The sequence below is a fragment of the Gorilla gorilla genome, chromosome 19 (assembly GCF_029281585.2).
Source record: "Gorilla gorilla gorilla isolate KB3781 chromosome 19, NHGRI_mGorGor1-v2.1_pri, whole genome shotgun sequence".
Taxonomy (NCBI): Eukaryota; Metazoa; Chordata; class Mammalia; order Primates; family Hominidae; genus Gorilla; species Gorilla gorilla.
In genome coordinates, this window is record NC_073243.2 from 40,707,156 (window position 1) to 40,732,907 (window position 25,752).

Genomic DNA, 25,752 nt, shown 5'->3' on the forward strand with positions numbered 1-25,752 from the left:
CAAAGTGGTGGGATTACAGGCATAAGCCACTGCACCCAGTCTGTATCTTAGTTTTTAACAATAAAGTGTATAAACTAAAATAAAATTTACATGGTAAAAATAGAAAACAGCACTTTGGGAGGCCAAAGTGGGAGGATCACTTCAGGTCAGGAGTCTAAGAACAGCCTGGTGGCAGGGCATGGTGGCTCATGCCTGTAATCCCAGTACTTTGGGAAGCCGAGGCAGGCAGATCGCTTGAGCCCAGGAGTTTGAGACCAGCCTAGGCAACATAGCAAGACCCTGTCTCTACAAAAAAAAAAAATAGAAAAAGATAGCTGGGCATGGTGGAGCACATGTGTAGTCCCAGCTACTGAGGTGACTAAGTAGTCTCAGCTACTTAGGTGACTAAAGTGGGAGGATCGCTTGAGCCTGGGAGGTCAAGGCTACAGTGAGCTGTGATCACACCACTGCACCCCAGGCTGGGTGACAGATTGAGACCATGTCTCTACCAAAAAAAGAAAAAAAAGTTTATAGAATAAGGAAAATACTTCTCTATATCTATACAATGTAGGTATGGGATTTTTGGCTTTTCTTTTATTTTTGGTTGGATTTGAGCTCCCGGGCTCAAGTATGATCCCTCCCACCTCAGCCTCCCAATTAGCTGGGACTGCTGGTGTGCACCACTGTGCCAGGCTTTGTGATTGTGTTTTCTGTTGTTGTTCTTTTGTTCGTTTGTTTTTGAGACGGAGTCTCGCTTTGTCGCCCAGGCTAGAGTGCAGTGGCGCAATCTCGGCTCACTACAAGCTCTGCCTCCCGGGTTCATGCCATTCTCCTGCCTCAGCCTCCCGAGTAGCTGGGACTACAGGCGCCCGCCACCACGCCCGGCTAATTTTTCGTACTTTTAGTAGACATGGGGTTTCACCGTGTTAGCCAGGATGGTCTCGATTTCCTGACCTCGTGATCCACCCGCCTCAGCCTCCCAAAGTGCTCGGATTACAGGGGTGAGCCACCGCGTCCGGCCTTTTGTTTTTTTCTGAGACAGAGTTTCACTTTGTCACCCAAGCTGGAGTGCACTGGTGTGATCTCAGCTCACTGCAACCTCTGCCTCCCAGGTTCAAGTGATTCTCCTGCCTCAGCCTTCCGAGTAGCTGAGATTACAGGTGTGAGCCACCATGCCTGGCTAATTTTTGTATTTTTAGTAGAGACGGGGTTTTGCCATTTTGGCCAGGCTGGTCTCGAACTCCTGACCTCAGGTGATCCGTCAGCCTGGGCCTCCCAAAGTGTGGGGATTACAGGCGTGAGCCACTGCACCCAGCCATGTGATTGTGTTTTAAGTGTTATTACAAAAGAGTCAAAAAAATTAAAGTTATAGAAAGCTAAGATTTATTATAGAAGAAAGAAAAATGTTTAGTAAATTTAGTGTAGCCTAAGTATAGTGTTTATGAAGTGTACAGTAATGTCCTAGGCCTTCACATTCACTCACCACTTACTCCCTGACTCACCCAGAGCACCTTCCAGTCCTGCAAGCTCCATTCATGGTAAGTGCCTTACAAGATGTACCATTTATTTATTTATTTATTTAGATGGAGCTTCGCTCTTGTTGCCCAGGCTGGAGTGCAATGGCACAATCTCCGCTTACAACAACCTCCGCCTCCCAGGTTAAACCAGTTCTCCTGCCTCAGCCTTCTCAAGTAGCTGGGATTACAGGCATGTGCCACCACGCCTGGCTATTTTTAGTAGAGATGGGGTTTCTCCATGTTGGTCAGGCCGGTCTTGAACTCCTGACCTCTGGTGATCCACCTGCCTTGGCCTCCCAAAGTGCTGGGATTATAGGCGTGAGCCACCGCCCCGGCCAAGATGTACCATTTTTTATCTTTTATATTTACTGTACCTTTTTTGTGTTTAGATATACAAATACCACTGTATTACCGCTGCCTAGAGTATTTGGTATATTAACATGCTATCTGCATTTGTAGCATAAAAGCAAGAAGCTATACCACATAGCCTAGGCTCGTAGCAGGCTATCCATCTAGGTTTGTGTTAAGTACACTGTGATGTTCACTCAAGGATGAAATTGCCTAAAGACACACTTCTCAGTATTCCCATCGTTAAACAAGGCATGACTATATATGTAAAAATACCGACTTTATCATCCTTAGGCAAAAATTACATCCCCGTCCATACCAATTATCTCCAATAGTCTTCTCTCACTAGTCATTAGGTGGAATTAGAATTGAGCTTTAGGGTAAGTGTTTCCACCACAGAGATACCATTTCAATAATCATAAGACACCTACCCTAGGCCAGACATTCACTGAGGTTTCACATCTCCCAGCAATACTGAGGACCTAGCACAGCACAGCAAATGAAATACCACAATTCCTGGATTCAAATGAAGTCTTCTAGTTTAACAGAAATGTATGTGGGCAGGGTTGATTAATGTGAAATGTCCTCCCTTCTGTTTATGAGATCCAACAATTATAGGCAAAAGGAGAGGCTGAGCACAGCACTGACCTCTGCTCAGTAACTTCCTCTCACCCTCACCTAAACTTCAAAACCAGAAATAGCAGAACCACATTCCTAGAGTGAAAGAACCCAACCCAACCTTTCAATTAAACAAGTAAGTGAAAAGAAGCATTTTCAACTTAGAAGGGAAATAGAACCCCACCCTCCTCATCCTGGTCTTCCAAGTAGCCGTAGGCCTCTGTACCAACAAAGCAAAGATTGTTGTAATACCAAGATCCAGATCCAGCTTTTGTGTGCACTGCTGGATATTTTTTTAAGCAGAAAGGCACAAAAACCAATTATATGCAAATACTCATTTTTACACTCAGTCTATCAAACTAAGAGAGATGCTACTTACGGCGTGGATTTATAGGAAGACTCTGGATAAAACCGCTTGTCATTCACTTTGCCATTGGAAGAGTATGCCATGGGACTGTCAACTCTTTCCACATAGTCAGATGGGGGTGAAGGCACGTCCTGTGTGCCTGCAGACACATTTTTAACCTTAAAAAACCCCAAGAGATAGTTATTATTTATCTCGTAATGAAAAGGGGGAAGACACTGAAGAAAATTATCTTATATACATTATCTAATATTTATGTGGCCCATTAAATACTATTAACACTAATAATAAAAAGGCAATCATTACAGGTTAATAGTTAAATCCATGTTGTAATAGACATATAAACAGTGCTACTGCTAGTTTAAACAAGTATATTACCAAGAAGAAAAATCTGATCACCTAGTTCTCATCCTAATGTAATTAGGTTTCATAATTATCTATGGCAATTTTCCACCTCCATATTAGGAAGACTGGTCTCATTATCTCACGCCCACATTAGAAAGACCATTCTCATTTAACCTAAGCTAGGTCTCGGTTAGGAGAATTTTCATTTCTAACAAGCTCTCAGGTAATGCTATGTTGCTGTCTGTGCACCACACTTGGAAAAGCACTAATCTAGAACAAAGCACACTGGTAGTTCTTAATCCATTCACCTCTCGACATGGAATGTTAAAACCACAGAAGAAATTAAGAAGTTCAAGCTGATTTCTACTCTTTTAATAAGAGATTTTATTCTCCCTTAATGTACGTTCTCTATGGCTCTATTACTAATAACCTACACAATATATCACACATCAGTGCCTTCCCTTTTCACTTTCCTTATTTCATTCTGATGTGTAAGTGAATTCATCCTACAAAAGTAACATGCATTAGAAATTATGCCTTAATAGGCCGGGCGCGGTGGCTCACGCCTGTAATCCCAGCACTTTGGGAGGCTGAGGCGGGTGGATCACAAGGTCAGGAGATCGAGACCATCCTGGCTAACATAGCGAAACCCCGTTTCTACTAAAAATACACACACACAAAAAATTAGCTGGGCGTGGTGGCATGCACCTGTAGTCCCAGCTACTCGGGAGGCTGAGGGCAGGAGAATCGCTTGAACCAGAGAGGCGGAAGTTGCAGTGAGCAGAGATAGTGCCACTGCACTCTAGCCTGGCCAACAGCGAGACTGTGTCAAAAAAAAAGAAATTATGCCTTAATGTGAAATACGTATACAGGTTCTTATCTGAGGAATGTAAGCCCTTTCTTAAAACGTATCAGGCCCGGAGAGGCATTAAAATGAAACAGCAATCAAGTCCTACTTCCCCCTTGAGCTATGTGGTTATCTGCAGAAACTGCGTAACCTAACAATGCTACACACTGGGCACCATAACCCTGCTATAGCTCGACGATGTAACAACGTTATTTCTGTAAACCAGTGAGAATTCCTGATGAACAACTTTGTTTCTGTCCACTCCTTGTGCCCCGTTTTTGCCTTTAAAAACTTGCTTATAAAAAAGGTTGAATGGCGCACTCCCCAAGGCAGCTTGGAAGTATGTCCCAGGCAGCTGTTCTCAACCTTGGCCCAAATAAATTTCCTATATTAATTTTGTCTCAGCTTCTTCCCTTAGGTCAATATTAACATGGAAGGCTTACCACAAAACCTTTGGGATAAAAAATTTAAACATAAAAAGCACAGCCAACTAGACTCCCAACACTGTATGTGTGTGTGTGTGTGTGTGTGTATATATATATATATATACACACACACACACACACATACATGCATACATATACATATATATATATATATATATATATTTTTTTTTTTTTTTTTTGAGACAGAGTCTCACCCTGTCACCCAGGCTGGAGTGCAGTGGTGCAATCTCGGCTCACTGTAACCTCCGCCTCCTGGGTTCAAGCGATTCTCCTGCCTCAGCCTCCCGAGTAGCTGGGATTACGGGCACCCACCAACATGCCCGGCTAATTTTTGTATTTTTAGTAGAGATGGGGTCTAACCATGTTGGCCAGGCTGGTCTCAAACTCCTGACCTTAAATGATCCACCCACCTCAGCCTCCCAAAGTGCTGGGATTACAGGCGTGAGCCACCACGCCCGGCCACTGTTAGATTTTATGTTTTATGTAACAGCTCCAACACTCTTGACATTTCACCTAATAGCCTTTAAATTATTACATATCACTCTGTAATTGAGGAAAAAAAATTGGAAAAAAACCAAAGACCTCAAACAAGTGCTAACCCTAGATGAATCATTTAGTTGTTTTAAGGCAAAGGAATAGAAATAAAGTGTGGGGAAAAAAATCAAAATAAATCTACAGATATTTCTGTGAAAAAGAGCTGCTATTCAAAAGGGTAGAACCGCTCTAGCTTTGTGATAGGATCAATGGCATTTTAGGGTTTGGTACGTGTGCTTGTAGTGCCAGCTACTCGGGAGGCTGAGATGGGAAGACCTCTTGAGACTGAGAGGTGGAGGCTGCAGTGAGCTCTGATTGTGCCACTGCACTCCAGCCTGGGTGACAGAATGAGACCCTGTCTCAAATACGTACAAACGCAACCAATAGCATCAGATTATCTGGGCTCACCCCAGGTCTGCCAACCACAAATTCTATAAAGCCTTAGTTTTCATCTGAAAAAGAAAAGAAGAAAAAAAAAAAAGGAGAAAACTACCTAGTACATAAAGTTATTTTGATGATTAAATGAGGTGACAAGGTATCACATTTACCACAGTGCCTTTAAACACAGTAAAAATTCAAAAGATGCTGGATTTTGGAATTAAGGCCACTGGATCTGATCAAATAATTTTTACAAGAATTTGGAGGTGGCAGAAGACCTTTATTTGGATTATTTTGCTATTATAAAGCCTTACAATTAGGTTCAGCTTCAATGCAGTGTATCTTCTGCAATACATATTCCTTACATCTTAAGTTTCCCATTCTTAGTAGCATTAAAACATGAGATGCACTCTCCTGACGTATCCAGGCAGTATCACATACAGAAAGATATTTACCTACCCCTCAAAATACATAGGGGTATTCTTGACTGTTTAACATTCAGAGTCAGAAAGGAATAGAATCATTTCCCTCTGAAAGTGGAATTTGGCAGCAACTGCGAAACCAGTGGGTGGGTTGCCACGTAGTGTGCTCAGACCCCACCACAGGAGGGAAGGGAGGGAAGCACTCTTGGTTCCCACAGAATTCCTTACAACAAAAGTTTACAACAGAAGTTGCCAAGCTTCACAGGCAAATGCTTCACCAAACCAAAGCCTATTCTTAATCCAATACCTTATCAGAATTTAAAAATCCTTCCTTTGCTTAAAAACCCATTTTATACTTCTCTAGGTCCCACCTCCTCCTCACAGCGTGAGCTTTAGCAGAGTCTATGTATCTTTTCAGAGATTTCTTACTGGCTAGAATGCCCTTCCCCTTTTGCCAGCTATTCCTTAATTGGGTTTCAATTCTTGGCTCATGTGCCACCACCTCCTCCTCATACAAGCCCCTCCTGGATGAGGCACCAACCTGTGCTATCTCCCTACACCTGTGCATACAAACCTCCCACCAAATCGCTTATGCACTGCCGAACAGTGGCTTGCTCACCTATCTCACTTCAGTAGGCAGCGGACTGGGCTTAAGCCACCACTATCTGACTGCTTACAATTAGCCAAATACTGAAGTGACAGATCATTTTGTAGGCATGGCTTTACAGGCAAATATCGTTCCTTTTCCAGAAATGAGGAAGCTGTGGCTCAGGCAGTTAGACAACTTTCCCAAGAACCTAGATGTAGAAAATGCAAGGGCGGGCAGTTTCCTGCTTTCCTCTTCGAGTCTCCAAAGGACCACACAGTGTCTGGCACAAATCGGGAGCCCCAAGTTTGCTGCATAAAGTTTACCTCATTGATAACTGTTCTATTTCTACACTGTATACCCAGGTATCTTATCAATGAGGCACACTGAGCTGACCTTTCTCTCTTAGCATCAGCAGAACTGGACTAGCTTGACCACTGACTCCACCCTTCAGCAAAGATCTCTGATTAAACCTTTTCTATACACATGCATAATAAATTCCAAGGCAGTGCTCCCTTCAGCAGCACATATATAAAGTTGAACAATACAGGAAAGATTAGCATGGCCTTTGGGCAAGAACAGCACCCAAATTCATGAAACATTCCATTTTTTTTTAAAATCCTGAGCCAGCTGATGCCAGACTCCAACAGTCTAGAGGCAAAGGCAAAATATATTTGAAAAACAAGGAGTACGATCATTTTTCTTCCTCTTTACACTGCAATTTTCCTGAAAAAAGGCTAAAATATTTTTTCCTCTAACCCACTTAATGGTACCAATGCCAAGTAAGTATAAACCCAGTATCTGCGGCTTTTGAAGGACAGTAGGAAAGTAGAAGGGGCTTGGAGGGGGCAATACAAAGTGAACAGTTGCTCATTTCTACAAGGAGTCCCCAACCTGTATTTCCTATTATGAGAGAAATGACTTCTGAATTTCACTGTTATTACTGACAGAATGCCCCAGTCAGCTCATAAAACTCAATGATGTAGTTAAAGTTCTCTTAAAAAGGAAAAGAAAAAGATTTTAATTTTCACAGTAAGTTTTTTTTTCTTAAGAGATGAGGCCTTGCTATGTTGCCCAAGCTGGACTTGAACTCCTGGACTCATGCAATCCTCCTACCCTAGCCTCCCGAGTAGCTGGGACTACAGGCTCACACCACTACATCTCACTTTTAAAGAATAAGAACTTGAGAAAACCAGCTAGGCATAATTCTAAACAGCAAAGTGTCTTTGTAACAATTTTCCCTTAAGTAATTTGAGGATATCTCTAAGAAATTAGGGGCAGAAGAAAGCAGGATGAAAACACAAATCAAAGATTTCTCTAGGCCAGGCGCGGTAGCTCATGCCTGTAATCCCAGCACTTTGGGAGGCTGAGGCAGGAGGGATCACCTGAAGTCGGGAGTTCGAGACCAGCCTGGCAAACAAGGTGAAACCCCATCTCTACTAAAGATACAAAAATTAGCCAGGCATGGTGACGCACGCCCGTAATCCCAGCTACTTGGTGGCTGAGGCAGAAGAATCACTTGAACCCGGGAGATGGAGGTTGCAGTGTGCCGAGATTGCACCACTGTACTCCAGCCTGGGTGACAGATTCCATCTCAAAAAAAAAAAAAAAAAAAAAGTAACTCAGACTTACTCTTGAAATTACATTCAAAAAGGACAAGCACTCACACTGAACATGCTTAAGGAGTATGAATTATTAATTTAGGGGATATGCAGGGAAATTTTATTAAGATTCTTATTCCAATCAAGAAAGAATTTATTTCCGAAATAGCAAAATGAAATATCATTTTAAAAGATCTTCACAAGAGGTAAATATGAGGATAAATTTTTATTCAAAGTTTAATTGTACTCATTAGAAGTGTTCTGATTATGTCACTTGTGAAAAAATTCTTTGTGACAAACAACATCTAACACTCCTTGGAGAGTTAATGAAAACATCCTAAACCCCTGTGGGATGCCAACAGGAAAACAAACAGGGCAGCTCTCCTTTAGAGCAGCTCAGGTGCTCTTCTCCAAATACCTACCGTGATTCTTCCTCACCTGAGAGTAAGATGGGTCTACACCATCATGTTGGTCCCACCTTCCCCACCCTGACTCCCTGAAGTCAGAGAAGGAATAAAAAGGTCAAGAAGGAATGTTCTAGGTCACTTTGAAAGAAAATCTTCTCTCCTCCAAAACAAAGACTGGGGAAAACACTTATCCCCACTTAAATCAATTTCATATTTCATTTGGAGTTAGTAAAAGCAAAATATATGCAAATTATATGCAATTATAGCTAATCCTCATTTTTCTCCTCACCCTAATTTCATCCCTAGTTCACACATGGGAGAGAGTCAGGCTAGACCTGCATCCATGTGGTCTAGCAATGTGCAAAAGCCATCTACCTCTAAGAAGGAAAGGGAGGTTCACCTGTTGAGTATCCAGCATGTGCCAGGCAAACCCGACTTCGTTTATTCTCACCGCCACCCAAGGAGATAAAATTATCTCTATTTTCAGATGAGGAAATTGAGTTTCTACAGTTAAATTAACTTGCTCAAAGTCACAGAGAAGGTAAAGTAGCAGAGGGGAGATTTGAACCCTGGTCCATCTAGCTCCAAAGCTCAGCTCTTTCTGGCATAACAAACTGCCACTTCAAGAATTCAAACATGGCTTGAAGTACCCATCTTGGCTGGGTATTTTGACTGGTCTTTGTAACAAAGGAGACCATTCTCATTGTCTTAAACTCCTCCCCATTTTGAAGAGCTTTATTTGCCTATTAGTTTAACTTTGTAAGAGCAGCTATTGATGCAAAATTATTATGAGTATGTTCCAGTCACCATGTGCCTTCGTTTAGGTCAGCATTTAGGAATACCTCTCTCAAAAAGGAAAGAGTAGGATTTTCCAAGCTTGGTGATTAAAGTGGAGATATACCTCAGGCATCAGACGGAGGAGCATCTTTTTTTTTTTTTTTTTTTTTACATCACAACATCGTTTATTATGTGAATTTTTTACAATACAAACAAAAAATACAGAAATGCAATATATGAATACAGCTAAATGCAGAATGGTGACTTTTTTCTCTTCAAGAGGCCATGATTCCCATTTCTAGTAAAATAAACAGACTGCATATAGGTAGAAACAGGTTGGTCATTAGCTTCACAATTTTGCCTAGAAATGATCTATAAATGCATTTTCCCCCCTGCTACTTACCATAAAGTGTAAAAAGGGAGTTAAAGGAAAGTTTCCTTGTTGGTTCCTACCATATGAAAGATGCTATATTCTATTTTAGCAGTGCCAATATATGGAAAATATCTAAATTAAATGTTATTACAAAAATGAAGCAGTAATGAGATTCTGGCTAAAGAGGGCACTAAATGAGAATAATATATATTTAAAGAATCCAAAACAAACAAACAAAAAGACGTTGTTATAAAAAAGCTCTAGGTGCACTGTAAGCATATAGGGTTTTTTTTTTTCCATGTGTATTTTTAAACAATGGAAGTGTCAAAAAATAGGGTCAACTGTGTTAGACTAAATTACATTATTGTATACGCTGCATTGAATGGAACCTTTGTATTATAATTATCATAGAGAAGCATAGTTTGCATCATATTATGGCAATTTATCCTCAATGAAAATCTTCCAGAGTCCTTTTATTTTGGAATATCCTGTAAACAATCAAACCACCAGAACATGATTGTACAACAGTAAAATGTTCTCTTGCATTAAACTGAAGATGTCTGTTTAATAAAAAAAGAAAATGTAGGAAAGGTACTTAGAGCTCTTACTTTCTAAGTACAGAACACCCTAGACAATTCAAGGCATCTTAATCTCCATCAAGAACAAAAAAAAAATAATTTTTGTCATGCTGTTAAATCCATCATTATGGATAAAACTGGTGCAAATTGGTCAAACGGATCCAACAAACACTGATGTCCAAGCTGGCATATTGGCAACTAATACGTTAACTGGTGGTCAATAGAGAGTTTAAAAGATCTTCCCTTTCTTCTTGTTCTTTTCCAAGGTTCTTGAAGAGTTCTGTTGTTCTAAAATACGTTGTTGAGCTTCCCAGTTTGCTTTCTCATCCTCAAACTGACGACGTTTTTCCTCCAATTCTTTGTGCTGTGCTTCCAAACTCTTTTTCATTTGCTCATGGCGCCGCTGGAGCTCAGCTTCAGAGTCCTTCAGTTTTTGAACTTTTTCTTTGACCTTCATCTCAAACACCTGCTCCGTCTCCATCTCCATCTTCTTCATTTTAGCTACATGCTCCCTTCTTTCTTCTTCCATTTGTGCCAGAGGGCTCTTAATCAGCTGCCCTTTATTCTTGTTGTTATCAACTCCATTGTAAGTCACAGCTGCAAGTTTTCTGCTTCTGTAGTTCTTATAGTGGACATTATTAGTAACATCTTTCAAGTCCTGCATGTGTGTTCTTATCAACATATTTCTTAGGATTGTAAAATCACAATGTTCACCATTTTCAACTTCAGCAACACCCCAAGGATACTGCCTTCCTCTGACCCTTTTGCCATTAACTTCAATGATAGTATTACTACCTACCACAGCAAGAGGTAAACGGTCCTTTATCTTTTTAACAAGTTTATTTTCTTTTTCATCATCTGTTTCTGGAAATTCGTATATTTTAATTTTATGTTCTTGGATTTCTTTCATTATCTGTTTTTTAAACTGTTGGCATTCCTCTGGTGTGAGTGTGTCTGCTTTGGCAATAAGTGGGATGATATTCACTTTTTCATGCAAACGCTTCATAAACTCAATATCCAATGGTTTAAGTCCATGTCCTGAAGGAGCAATGAAGTATAAACAACACTGCACCCTGTTATCAGGCATCTGACGTCTGTTCACTCGTGATTCTGCATTTAGGTAGTCCTCAAATTTACTACCAATGTAGTCGATAACAGGCTGCCAGCAATTACTATTATCCACTGCATCTCCAAATCCTGGGGTATCAACTATTGTGAGCAGCAACTGAACACCACCTTCTTTGATTAAAACTTTGGATTGTTCCACCTGTACAGTCTTTTTAATTCTATGAGAAGGACCTGGATACTCTGGAGAATACAAATCTGTGAGGAATAATGAGTTGATTAATGTCGACTTTCCCAATCCAGATTCACCCACTACCATAAGCGTGAATTCAAAACCTCTCTTCACCGATTTTCTGTATACTTGATTTGGGAGATTGGCAAATCCCACATAGCCTTCAAGGTTCTTCTGTTGCCATGGTGCTGCTGTTGACGCTCCTCTCCTCAGCAGCAGCGGATCTCGCACTGACCGACATCCCCTCCCCCTCTCCGCGACCAGCCGAGGGAGGAGCATCTTAATCTTAAGGATCATCTCCAGGTTTACAACCTGCCCATTCCACCCTCCTCAGCCCTATGCCCTTGTACTACAGGTTCTCAACAGTAAGTGGTCTAACTCGTTTTTCCTGTTTTTTGATATTTTACACCCTCAGATACTCCCCCAAATAAAAGCTTCAAAATCGACTGGAAAGTTCTCTTAGACTTTTCTCCACCTTTGGTCACTTGAAGGCAGACGGTCCCACATCTACTAATCCCACAAATAATGAGATCGTGGACCAGGTTTGAACATGTCTGGTTATTTTACCTTGCTCAGATGGCATTCAGGATTTAGAAAACAAATTGCCCCTACCCAACTGCACGCTGTCCAGAGAAACAGTAATAATATAGACCAATGAGAACTACAAATAAAATCCTAAGCCCCCAACCGAGAAGACCCCCTTTTGGCCAAGAGTGCCCCAGAGAAATCTTAACTGAGTTCCTGGCCATGACAGAATGGGAGGTCAGACACAACTCATTTACTCCCTCCCTTCTGCGGTTCAGACACAGCTGACCAGCATTCATGTTAACATAGAGATCATCAAGACTGATAGAAATAGACTCTCTGTGGCAATAAAACACCAGATTATAAATAAGACCTAAGGCCATGCCAGACAAGGGTTAAATCCCACACCCCTACATTTGTCCTAACCATACACTATGTTCTAACCGCCATAAGGTTGCTCTTTTTCTCCAGCAGCCAAACAAGCACTGGCCTCAAGATAAGCAAGATTAAAGCAATTGCATAAGCCTACTATGTACCCACAAAAATTAAAAATAAAAACTTACAAAAAAATACAAAAAGAAAACAACTGCAGCTCATCCACCAACAGATACTGACTGACCCCTGTTCCACAAGCCATACAGCTTTGACTGGACAAGAAACTGATTTCAGTAACTTTCTCCTGATCAGAGACTAGCAGCCAAGGAATGATTCTGGCCAGCTTGCAGAGGCTGCACGTGAGTGCCTTGTGTTCCTGCTTCACCTTTTTTTTTTTTTGAGACGAAGTCTCACTCTGTTACCCAGGCTGGAGTGCAGTGGCACTGTGTCGGCTCACTGCAACCGCCGTCTCCTGGGTTCAAGCAATTCCCCTGCCTCAGCCTCCTGAGTAGCTGGGATTGCAGGCACCCACCACCACACCCAGCTAATTTTTATATTTTTAGAAGAGAAGGAGTTTCACCATGTTGGCCAGCTTGTCTCGAACTCCTGACCTCAGGTGATCCGCCCGCCTCGGCCTCCCAAAGTGCTAGGATTACAGGTGTGAGCCACCGCGCCTGGCCCCTGCTTCACCTTTTGATGTACAGGGCCTAATTTTAATACATTTAAATGTTAAGTCTCCACCCCAAAGTGAACATGGGATGTATGTAACACGAATGTTTGTTCATTACACATGCATCAGGACCCCATTCACGGATATTCATAGCTCCTCCTATAACCTGTTGAATAGGAACGTATGGCCAACCTGTTCAGCATTAAGCTCTTGTCCCAACTCCATCTCCTTCTAAGTGCCTTTCAGTGTCTGCCAGAAGCTACGCTTCCAAGACTGTCAAGGATGGCCACCTTACAGGTTGTAACCCTTTATAATAAATAGTCTCCTTTCTACTTTTTTCTTTCACAGCTGGAGATCCTTTCTAAATTTATAATTGTGTCAATCTTTAGGTTGACACCAGCAAAGGTAAATTCTGAAATTCCCTGAGAGTCAATGAGTTATTAGAGCTCTGGAAGGGGATGAGGTAGAAAAACCTTGTACTCAGTGAGGCTTATCAATGATCTCATTCAAGGCCCCTTACTTAAACGAAAATCCCTGTGAAGACTGTTAAATATACCTGTACCTCATGCCAGAGTTTTTCAACAGGTGTGCCAGGATGTCTTTGGTCGCCCAGCCTGTGAGCCAATCATCTGCAGTTCCAGATCCCCCTCAGTTTACTCCAGTATTTTGTACTAAGTCACCATTTTCCAAGTATGCCATGATGTAATGATAACTTGCTTACAGTTTAATGGTTGCAGCTTGAATCTATAAAATAGTGGTTCTCGAAATATGGTCCCCAGACCAGCTACATTAATATTACCGACCTAGGCCCCACCCAGGCCTAGCGCACACATCATAAACTCCAGGGTGGGAGTGAGTGGGCTGTTTCAATGAGCCCTCCAGGTGATTCTGTTGCCTGCAAAAGTTTGAGAACTACTGACGTAGACACAATTCTCTTCTATGTTGCAGACCACTGTACCTCGTAAAGACCTACAAGTTAAGGGTCTCTTTGGCCTACAGTGATGCACAAACCTGACAGTGCCTGGTTTTCTGGTCCAGGTGTCATAAAATAACCTAGAGCAACAGTGAGAAGGTTCACTCGGCATGAGAACAGCTGAGGGTACCTACTTTTATCACAATGGAAACATTAGTTGATTCTCAGCCCTGAGAAGGACCTCTATCATACCATCAACACAATGGAAAAGGGAAGGAACACATCTTTCCCTAAAGGAGAGAAGGCACTTTGGCTTGTCATATCTATAAAGGGTTAGTCATTTGTGAAAAGGACACTAATGATCACGCAATAGACTATACTTCCTCAGGACTATGCCTCATAAAAAGTTGACCTTTACCCCATAAAAACTCTTATAAAAATCAAGAGTATCAGAGAAACTGGTTGAGTTTTGCCACCTCAGCAATTGCCAAAAGGTAAAAAGTAGAAGAGAAAACACATTAGGCCAATAAACATGACATGTTCAGAAGAAATATAAACCAAGACAACACTGATACACTTTTACACGTTTGACTGGAAAATATTATAAAGTCTAACACCACCAAGAGTTGCTGGTTTAGATTATATATGAAAAATAATTTGACATTGTCTTATAGAAATGTACACTCACAGGCCAGGCACGGTGGCTCACGCCTGTAATCCCAGCACTTTGGGAGGCTGAGGCGGGCAGATCATGAGGTCAGGAGATCAAGACCATCCTGGCTAACACAGTGAAACCCTGTCTAGACTAAAAATACAAAAAACTAGCTGGGTGTGGTGGCGGGCACCTGTAGTCCCAGCTACTCAGGAGGCTGAGGCAGGAGAATGGCGTCAACCCAGGAGGTGGAGCTCGCAGTGAGCCGAGATCGCACCACTGCACTCCAGCCTGGGTGACAGAGCGAGACCCTGTCTCAAAAAAAAAAAAGAAAAGAAAAGAAAGAAATGTACACTCACAAATGCTGCATCCCAGAAGTTCCACTCTTAGGTACATAGCCAAGAGAAATGTTCACAAGTATAGGTGATTTAAAAATGTCCATGGGGCCAGGCGGGATTCACGGGATTACACTCACGCCTGTAATCCCAGCACTTTGGGAGGCCAAGGCAGGTGGATCACTTGAGGTCAGGAGTTTGAGGCCAGCCTGGCCAACATGGCAAAACCCTGTCTCTACTAAAAATACAAAAATTAGCCAGGTGTGGTGGCATACGCCTATAATCCCAGCTACTTGGGAGCTTGAAGTGGGAAAATTGCTTGAACCCGGGAGGCGGAGGTTACAGTGAGCCAAGATCATGCCACTACATTCCAGCCCAGGCAACAGAGCAAGACACTATTTTAAAAATAAATAAATAAAAAATAAAAATGTTCATGGCATTTGTAATGGTCTTAATAATCCAAAACCCCATTAAAAGGAAACTGGATAAACTGCTATGAAATGTGATAAAATAGAGGACCAGACAATGGCGACATCAGATGGACTTCAACTCCATCAACATGTATTAATCTATAACCTAACTCTGAGTAAAAAGGCAAATGCCAAGACACTACATGCAGGTACACCTTCTACAAAGTTAAAAAACACCCAAAACAAAATCATGTTGCTAAGTTATACATGTATGCAGGTAAAAACTTAAAAAGCAAATTATAATAAACTCAAAATTCTAGATAGGCTACCTCTGGGGGCAGGTAGAAGCAAGTAGATGAGAGAGTAAAAAATGTATAATGTAACTTAGTAATGTATTGTAATTATTAGGTGGGATGGTAGATCTGCAGGTGTTCATTACGAAACAATAAATGTACCAGGAATGCTATGCATGGACTAAAGGTGATAATGTCATAAACTAAGAATTGAATTAATCTATTTCTGTGCACCTGAAGTCCAGTTTTTGTTTTTAGAGACAGAGTCTCACTTTGTCACCCAGCCTGAAGTGCAGTGGCACATCTCGGCTCACTGCAACCTCTACCTCCCAGGTTCAGGTGATTTCCCACCTCAGCCTCCAGAGTAGCTGGGACTACAGGCATGCGCCACCAGGCCCAGCTAATTTTTGTATTTTCAGTAGAGACGGGGTTTCACCATGTTGGCCAGGATGGTCTGAAACTCCTGACCTCAACTGATCCACGCACCTTGGTCTCCCAACGTGCTGGGATTACAAGTGTCAGCCACTGTGCTCAGCCTTAAAGTCCAGTTTTTAAAAAGGTAATCATTGGCCGGGCACGGTGGCTTACACCTGTAACCCCAGCACTTTGGGAGGCTGAGGTGGGTGGATCACCTGAGGTCAGGAGTTTGAGACCAGCCTGGCCAACGTGGCAAAACCCCATGTCTACTAAAAATACAAAAATTAGCTGGGTGTGGTGGCACATGCCTGTAATCCCAGCTACTTGGGAGGCTGAGGCAGGAGAATCGCTTGAACCCGGGAGGTGGAGGTTGCAGTGAGCCGAGATCATGCCACTGCACTCTAGCCTGTGTGACAGAGCAAGACTTCATCTCAAAAAATAATTAAAAAAAAAAAAAAGGTAATCATTAAGGTTTTTCCTAAGAATCTACTGGCATGGAAATGCTCAGTTAGGGTTCTAATCCTGGCTTTGTCACCCATATGTGACCCCAGGCATGTGGATGAAAATGCTTCCTGTTAATATAAAACCAAATTTAACGTAAACATCAATTTTGTCTATTCTCTAAAAATATTATCATATACTGTTAGAAAATGGCTTAATAGCCCCCTTTTACACAATTATGCTGGCCAAAATGTGTTCAAAAAAGGAAGAATAATCAAAAGACTCAACTTTCACCAAAAATTGTAAAATTTCAGAAAACACAATTTCAGTATTATTCAAGTTGACCATTTGAGAACAAAATTAAGTTAGTGTTTATCTCATACTATAATAAAAAACAAGCATCTCAATATGAATAAAGATATGACATTTGGTAAACAGTAAATATCAATATTGGTCCATTAGTGGTGACAAATGCACCACACTAATGTAGGATGTTAACAATAGGGACAACTAGCTGCACTGTGGGTAGTGGCTCACACCTGTAATCCCAGCAGTTTGGGAGGCCAAGGCAGGAGAACTGCATGAGTTCGGGAGTTCGAGACTAGCCTGGGCGACATAGCGAACTCTGTCTCTACTTTAAAAAAAAAAAAAAGTCAGCCAGGCATAGCGGCACATGTCTGTAGTCTGTAGTCCCAGCTATCTGGGAGGCTGAGATGGGAGGACTGCTTGAGCCCAGCAAGTCAAGGCTGTAGTGAGCTATGATTGCGCCATTGCACTCCCGCCTGAGCAAGAGAGTGAGACCGTGCCTCAAGAAAAAAAAAAAAGGGAAAACTGAGTGCCGTGGTATACAGAAATCCATCATACTATAATTGCAACTTTTCTGTAAATCTATTAATAAAACTATTCTAAAATGAAATATTTATCTTAAAAAACAAGGGAGGTGGTCCAGTGTATATCCTGGATGTTAAAAACAAAAACAAAAACACAAAAACTGGATTGGGTGCATGACACTTCTAAGTTTGCTAAAAATTACTGTAAATTTTTAATGGGTGATGACAATGTATGGTATATAAATTGTACCTCAATAAAGCTGTTTAAAAAAACATGTTTCTGGTGGTCTAAAGCTTCTGGTGATCTTAAAGGTCTAGGTTGGGCAAAAATAAAAACAAGAAATATGAGAGAGGAACATTACACCAATCAAGGATGTTAAAATGTACCAAGGACTGACATACGTTTAACTCAACCCTCTGCACACATTTAGTACACATGGGGTAAAAAAAATAAAACTTTAAAATACCAACGAAACTATAGGAGGGTATTATTTAAACCTTGAAGGGGGTGTAAAACTCTCTAGGAACAAAGATATGTAGAAGCCATAAAGAGACAGGAAATATAAGTACATAAAAAAATAAGTCTGGGCATGGTGGCAAATGCCTGCAATCCCAACACTTTGGGAGGCCAAGGCACAAGGATCACTTGAGGCCAGGAGTTCAAAACGAGCCTGGGTAACATAGTGAGACCCTCTCTCTTAAAACAAACAAAAAAACACTGTAGACAAAGATGAAAGACCACAATAATGTGGGAGAAGTTATCATCAATAAGACAAAATATTAATATCCATAATATAAAAAACTCTAGTCAGGAAAGAACGAACAATCACGGAAAACTAAGCCATGCTATGAAGATGTCAAGTGATGAAGAATAGGAAATAAGCATATGCTTAATCACCAAATTTTGAAAATGAAACTTTATTTTTACTTACTGGATTAACAAAAATTAATGACAGATAATAACCAGAACAGAAACAAATGTTGGGAACTGAGCAATTTCATATACCATCAGGGTTAGTAGAATCTCCAGAGCTTTCAAAAACAATGCAACTTGGTAATCCCTCGTAAAATGCTTTTTTTCAAGAGATAGGGTCTTGCTCTATTGCCTAAGCTGGAGTACAGTGACACAACCATAGCTCACTGCAGCCTCAACTCTTGAGCTCAAGAGATCCTCCTGTCTCATCCTCCCGAGTAGCTGGGACTAGAGTCGAGCCACCATGCCCAGCTAACCTAGTAAAACTTTAAGTGTGCACACTCAATGACTAGTTCTAGAAATTTATCTTACACAAACACTAGCAAGAGTGCATAAAGACATGTGAGAGAATGTTCACTGCAGCGTTATCTGTAATAGTAAACAACTGAACACAATTAAAATGTCCATAAGTAGGAGAATGAATCATCGTATACTCATACTATGAAATACCACCCAGCTGCCAAGAGCAATTAGGTCTGTGTGCTGACAGACTTGGAAAGATGTTCACAAAACAAAGTTTTTAAAAAAGCAAACTGCATACAATGTGTACATTATGATCCTATTTTTGGTTTTAAAATAACACCAATTTTTGGGTTTAAAATAAATTGGCTAGGCACGGTGGCTCATGCCTGTAATCCCAGCACTTTGGGAGGCCGACGCGGGTGGATCGCCTGAGGTCAGGAGTTCGACCAACGTGGTGAAACCCCGTCTCTACTAAAAGTACAAAAATTAGCTAGACGTGGTGGCGTGTGCCTGTAATCCCAGCTACTCAGGAGGCTGAGGCAGGAGAATCACTTGAATCCAGGAAATGGAGATTGTAGTGAGCTGAGATTGCGCCATTGCACTCCAGCCTGGGTGACAGAGCAAGACTCCATCTCATAACAAAAATCCCACCAAATTATTAAAAGTAACAACATTACATTATTTACCATGTGCAAGGTATTATACTAAGTATTTTACAAATATTAACCAGTTTGAGGCTGCAGTGAGCTATGACTGTACCTCTGCACTCCAACACGGGTGACAGAGCTACACCCTGTCTCTAAATAAATAATAACAAAAGTAAAAAAACATTTAAGGGAGTATGAGCATACTTCCAATTTAGAATAAGAAATAGGAAAGGAAAAAGATGATTAAAGAAAGTACCCCAGGCCAGGCATGGTGGCTCACGCCTGTAATCCCAGCACTTTGGGAGGGAGAGGATCACACAGTCAGAAGTTTGAGGCCAGCCTGGCCAAGATGGTGAAACCCCATCTCTACTAAAAATACAAAAATTAGCCGGGCACAGTGGCAGGCGCCTGTAATCCCAGCTACTTGGGAGGCTGAGGCAGAAGAATCGCTTGAACCCAGGAGATGGAGGTTGCAGTGAGCCGAGATAGTGCCACTGCACTCCAGCCTGGGCAACAGAGCAAGACTCCATCTCAAAAAAAAAAAAAGAAGTACCCCATAGTGGTAACTTAAGTTGACATAATTTTCTTTATACAGGCCAGGCATGGTGGCTGACGCCTATAATCCTAGCACTTTGGGAGGCCGAGGCAGGCAGATCACCTGAGGTCAGAAGTTTGAGACCAGCCTGGCCAACATGACAAAACCCCATCTCTACTAAACATACAAAAAGTAGCTGCACATGGTGGCAGGCACCTGTAATCCCAGATACTTGGAAGGCTAAGGCAGGAGAATCACTTGAACCTGGGAGCGGGAGGCTGCAATGAGCTGAGATCGTGCCATCGCACTCCAGCCTGGCAACAGAGTGAGACTGTCTCAAAAACAAACAAACAAAAATTACTTTATACAGTTGGCCCTTGAACAACCAGGTTTGAACTGCATGGGTCCACATATATGTGGATTTTTTTCAACTAAACATAGATGGAAAACAGTATTGGCGGGATGCAAAACCCAGGTATCCAGAGGGCCAATTTTTCATACACATGGGTTCCACCAACTACAGGACTTGAATATGCATGGATTTGGGTATACATGGGGGTCCCGGAACCAACCACCTGAGTATACCAAGGAATGACTGCACTTCACTGTATTTTCCAAATCATCCATACTTAACCAAATAAAATATTTAATTAAAAAAATCAGATCTGAAATTTGAGGGCAGAACAAAACAAAGACCTGCAAAGTTTAATTAAACAAATCTTAAAACATTTAAAATACAAACTGGTTTCCATCTGAGTGACTATAAAAGACCAGGTTAAAAACCAAGCAGCGTGCAAACACGAGCTGTTTATTTTACAAGGAACAAGATATCCAGAAAAAGGAAGGGGGAAAAAAAAGCCCTAAGAAGGGCAGAGAAACCACTGTGTTGAGCCAACAGGGACAGGGAATTATAAAACTCTTAAGTTTTCTCACAGATTATACAAAAGGGATAAAACTTGTTTTAAACACTGAAGGCACAGCTTTTGACTATCCTCTGCTCTGAGAGGTAGGAGGGCAGGAGGCGTGTTATAATCCTGAAGATGCTAAAAATCCAAGAAGGAAGTCAGCAAGATTTAGTAACATAATAAAATTCTAGACCGACCCCAATCTGTAGGGAGGGATTAAACTAATATTGAGTAGCTAATTGTTACTGTAGTAATTTTTTGTTTTGCTTTTTTGAGACAGGGTCTCACTCTGTCACCCAGGCTGGAGTGCAGTGTCGAGATCATGCCTCACTGCAGCCTTGACCTCCCAGGCTCCAGCAATCCTCCCACTTCAGCTTCCCAAGTAGCTGGGACTACAGGCACCTGTGCCCACGTCCGGCTAATTTTTTAAATTTTTTGTAGAGATAGGGTCTTGCCTTGTTGCCCCAGATGGTCTTAAACTCCTGGGCTCAAGTGATCCTCCTTGGCCTCGCAAGTACTGGGATTACAGACATGAGTTTTTCTTTTCCCCCCCAATCAGCCATTATTAGCTATATGGGGAGTAACCTGTCTCAGCTCTTTGCAATCAATCAAACCCAAATTTTAATTCTCCTTTAGTGCAAGTAGTTAATTCTAGATTCCCGTCCATTATTTTAAGTAGAGATTGTTTTGATATTAATTTCTCACGACCAAAAGGAAGAAAACTCCCTAATCTACTCCACTGTGAACAGTTTAGATGCAGGATGACACAATTCCACAGCGATAGCCACATTATCAGGGTGAAACTAATCAGGCAGAAATGAGAGTAACAGGCTACATCTGCCTGTTGCCATCAATTAAGGAAGAATGAGAACGTGGTATTGAATTCCGCGACATGAACTTGGGCAGGTGAGGGGAGAATAGAAAGAAAGGCAAAATACCTGTGGTTAAACCACCTCCAAATAATTTATTTTAAATAGGTTTTCTGAGGCATTTCAGTTCAAAAAACTGAAGGGGAGAGGAAAAGAAATGAGGAATTTGCCTCTGGTTAAGAATCACATAAAACATTAGTTTGGGCAAAATCATATATCTGCTATTCAACAGACAATTCTTTTACATACAATGAAAATACTTGTTACTAGAAAGAAACAATGAAGTCCACATGCAACAACCCACAGGCTATCAAATTTCCAGAGGTTCAAGGAGGAATTTTATTAAAATAATACCTTCTTAAAAGCTAAGTAGTTCTTTCACCTTAATCATCATCACCTCCATAAGTTACAATAGCTATCTTTTGCCAAATTATCAAAAGCAACTAGAACTGATTAAACCTTCATGACAGTAAAATCAGATGAGAGGCCAAAGTTCACTGGGACTCTAATATTACTGGCATTGGTCTCCCTTGAGTCGGGTTTGTTGTTTTTAAGCCTCTTGAAACCTTAAGTAAACAAATCTAACTGCCAATGAAAACTAACACACCCAGAAACTCTCAGCGAAACATTTACTTCATAGCTCATAATATAGACCTGTCCTATTCCAGCTACAAGTGGCCTTGCCTGGAGGTAAATGTCGAAAGAAAACACTTCCTAACACCTTCACACTTTAAAGTGAGGGAAAAAAAAACAGGGCTTCGAGTCAAGGGCAGGGACATAAGAACTATCGTCTCAGTGGTGAATACATACCACAGCCTTCCTGGCTTTCCTAAGACTGCTTCATTTTTGCTCGTTAATTAACCAGAAAAAAATTTCATCTATCTTCCTAGATTTCCTTAAAAATCAGACTTACAGAATGTTAGAGCTAAGCCTTCAAGATATTGTCTTGCCTATAATCCCAGCACTTTGGGAGGCCAAGGCAGGCAGATCACTTGAGGTCAGGAGTTCGAGACCAGCCTGGCCAACGTGGTGAAACCCCATCTCTCCTAAAAATACAAAAAAATTAGTCAGGCATGGTGGTATGCACCTATAGTCCTAGCTACTCGGGAGGCCAAGGCAGGAGAATCGCTTGAACCCGGGAGGCGGAGGTTGCAGTGAGCCAATATTGCACCACTGTACTCCAGCCCGAGTGACAGAGCCAGAAGCCGTCTCAAAAAAAAAAAAAAAAAAAAAATATATATATATATATATATATATATATATAAATGTCTTTACCCCAGACCTGACTAGCAGCAGCCAGCATCCATCTTTAGCCAGCCCACTCCCCACCCCACTCCCAGTGGCCAAAATAAACCTTCCTGGGAACCAGTGGCCATACCTTCATGACAATAAATCAATCTGCTCAAAGAACCCTGTGATGTCAGTTTCTGAGGTGGCTTCTAACAGGACCCTAACAGGATTTCTTAGAAAAAGTTTCACTCCAAACATCTTTTCATTTTTATTTTTTTCCGAGACAGGGTCTCACTCTGCCATCCAGGCAAGAGTGCCAGTGGCAGAATAACAGCTCACTGCAGCTTCAACCTCCCATGTTCCAGTGATTCTCCCACCTCAGCCTCCTGAGTAGCTGGGACTACAGGCGTACATCATCATGCCCAGCTAATTTTTTTTTTTTTTTTTTTTGTAGAGACAGGGTCCCATTATGTTGCCTAGGTTGTTCTCAAACTCCTGGACTCAAGTGATCCTTCCACCTTGGCCTCCCTAAGTGCTGGGATTCCAAGTGTTAGCCACCACACCTGGCCTCTAAAAAGCTCTAAAAACAGTTTACTAACACTCATTTGGGAGGCATCTTTAAAGAGAGGAACTTTCCAGGCTTTCAGCAAATCACATCCTATAGGAAGCTTGGTAAGATTAATACTATATATTTTTAAAAGGAAATTTTTCTAATCTGTCTTTGCCTCACTGAAGTATTTCATAATGTTAACTCAGAATTAGTCACTGTGGTTTGTCATGCTGTTATCTATGTCAAAAGTTTAAAAGGCCTGCCACCTGCTATTCCAAAAACACTCTTGCCAATCTTGACCCACGAGAGCACCTTTGGCAATGGTTTCTGTTTATCTCCAAAATGATAAGCAGAAAAATAAAAGGGAGTAGAGCGAAGAAGTAGTTTCTGTTTTGCAAAGGCCAAGTTCTTTCTGCATGATTTTTTTAGAAGCCATTTCTTTTCAAAACCTAGATCCACTCCTTGAAAATGGAAATCTGATTTTCACCTTTTAGTAAAACCATTTCCACTTAGCCCACCCTCTTAAAATTCTGAGTAAAAACCAATGCAACAACTTTTGCAACATATACAAACATTAATTCTAAGAATAAAGTTTAACAAAGCACTAAAAATTCAGACACAAATTTGGGGCTTTAATAAAAGATGTAAAGTTATTTTTTAACACTTACCCACTCCTCGACATTGGGGGGCTGCTCATCATAAATGTGTTCCTTGTCCCACAAAATATTGGACTTGTCATACCTGTCCATCTTTCTTCGAGTTTTCACAGCAAAGAAAATTATTAAAGCAAAAGCCACAATAATCATGAACCCCAGTACAATGGCAATGGCCTAAAAAGGAGTGAAAAATATTGGCATAATTAGATTTTAATTGCTTAATCACAATTCACCCTCTACATATTATTAAAACCCTTATCTACCTAAGGCCCTACTAAATCCATGTGGTTTAATTGATAGAAAACTGAAGCAAATAGTTACATTTCAGACATATCACAAAACCTAACCCACACTAACTGGGCTAAGGCCAGCAAATGTACACACACGTATATACTGCTTGACTCAATCCTCAGAAAATGCCTAATGTTAGGAACTATCAATCATCACCCTCATTTCAGAGCTGTAAAAAACTAGTTCCAAAGCTTGTACACCTACGGGCCAAGCTTTGTGCACCTACAAGAATGGCCAGTAAAGTAACTCAATCATTGTTATACTTCTAAAGGGCCTGAAAAATGCTACTCTCAAAAGTATTAACAGCTTTGAAATAGCCAATCATGCTTGTAATCTTGTTCAAAACATATGCTTGGCAAGCCTTTTTACATTGAATGTAAATTTCAGTCCATAGATCTCTATCTTACCAAAAATGATGAAGACATAGATCTAATCAAGCTATAAATAGCAAATTGACTAATGATTGATTTGGTCTGGCAGGTTTCTCTGTTTTAGGAGTCTTGCATACTACTAGAAAGGGCCCTGTAACAAAGAAACTTCCTACTCTTAACAGTTCTCCCAGTGGTGATAGGATATTAAATGGTATATTGGCCTGGGAGGCACTTGAAGTTGAGGGAAATATCAGGCCTCTACCCTGGATGTCTGCTAATGGGAACAAGAGGCTCTCCTTCCAGCTGTCTTGACAGTGACATCATTTTTCAAAGAGTAAGTAGTAAGAGAACTAAGAGGGATAGGGGTGTGGTAGGATAGGAGTACCAACCCTCAGTCCCTATCTACCATGGACATGTCTAAATGGCAACAACGAGCATTGTGAAAACCTACATCTGCAGGGAAAACCTTCAGTCTTCTAAATAATGGTAGACAGATACTAGAGGACTAACTCCAAAGGAGTGACTCATTCAGGAATGGGAACTCCTGAGTTAGTGTAAGAAAAAAGGAAAAACAAGGGAAAAAAGATTAGTAACTCAGAAACATTTCAGATATTAATATAATCAGTATGACTTATGGTTACTAAAGTAGGTTTCTCAACTCCAACCTGCACATTTGAATCACTTGCTTAGCTTTTAAACATACTAACTTACACTCTGAAAACTATAAACCACTATTAAAAGAAGTTTAACAAGACCTACATAAATTGAAAGAATCTTACATTCACGAATCAGAAGACTTGTAATTGTAAAGATGACAATACATCCAAAATTAACCTACAGATTCAATATAACCCTTCAAAATCCTAGCTGGCATTTTTTTCCAAAATTGACATGCTGATCTTAAAATCCATATGGAAATGCAAGGAATCCAGAATCTAGCCAAAACAGTCTTGAAGAACAAAGTTGGAGAACTCCCACTCCACAATTTCAAAACTTACTACAAAGTTACAGTAATCAAGACAGTATGGTACTGGCATTAGGACATATGATTAATGCAACTGAACTGAGAGCCCAGAAATAAATGTCTACATTTATGATCAATTCATTTTTGACAAAGGCATGAAGAAAACTTAGTGGAGGAATAGTCCTTTCAACAAGTAACACTAAGACAACTGCATATAAACATGTGAAAGCTTTCAGAACC

General features: G+C 41.0%; 2 protein-coding genes and 1 non-coding gene across 6 annotated transcripts in view; 1 reads left to right on the forward strand and 2 right to left on the reverse strand.

Moving 5' to 3' along the window:
- Positions 1 to 25,752, reverse strand: part of OCLN (occludin) — a 64,447-nt gene that overhangs the window by 18,995 nt on the left and 19,700 nt on the right. For all 4 annotated transcript variants that reach the window (XM_031003321.3, XM_031003320.3, XM_031003322.3 and 1 more), the window contains 2 exons: positions 23,899 to 24,060; positions 2,842 to 2,987 (listed from right to left, as the gene is read on the reverse strand). In XM_031003321.3, coding sequence (XP_030859181.1) covers positions 2,842 to 2,987; positions 23,899 to 24,060 — 308 coding nt within the window. The remainder of the gene's footprint in view (positions 1 to 2,841; positions 2,988 to 23,898; positions 24,061 to 25,752) is intronic.
- On the forward strand, positions 6,895 to 6,997 carry LOC115931309 (U6 spliceosomal RNA). Its single transcript, XR_004067818.1, has one exon. It is a non-coding gene; the product is annotated as a U6 spliceosomal RNA (small nuclear RNA).
- LOC115931241 (septin-7-like) lies at positions 9,975 to 11,673 on the reverse strand. Its single transcript, XM_055367038.2, is given in 2 exon segments — positions 9,975 to 11,598; positions 11,600 to 11,673. Coding segments are annotated over 2 exon segments (1,308 nt in total). The 5' UTR covers positions 11,659 to 11,673; the 3' UTR covers positions 9,975 to 10,349.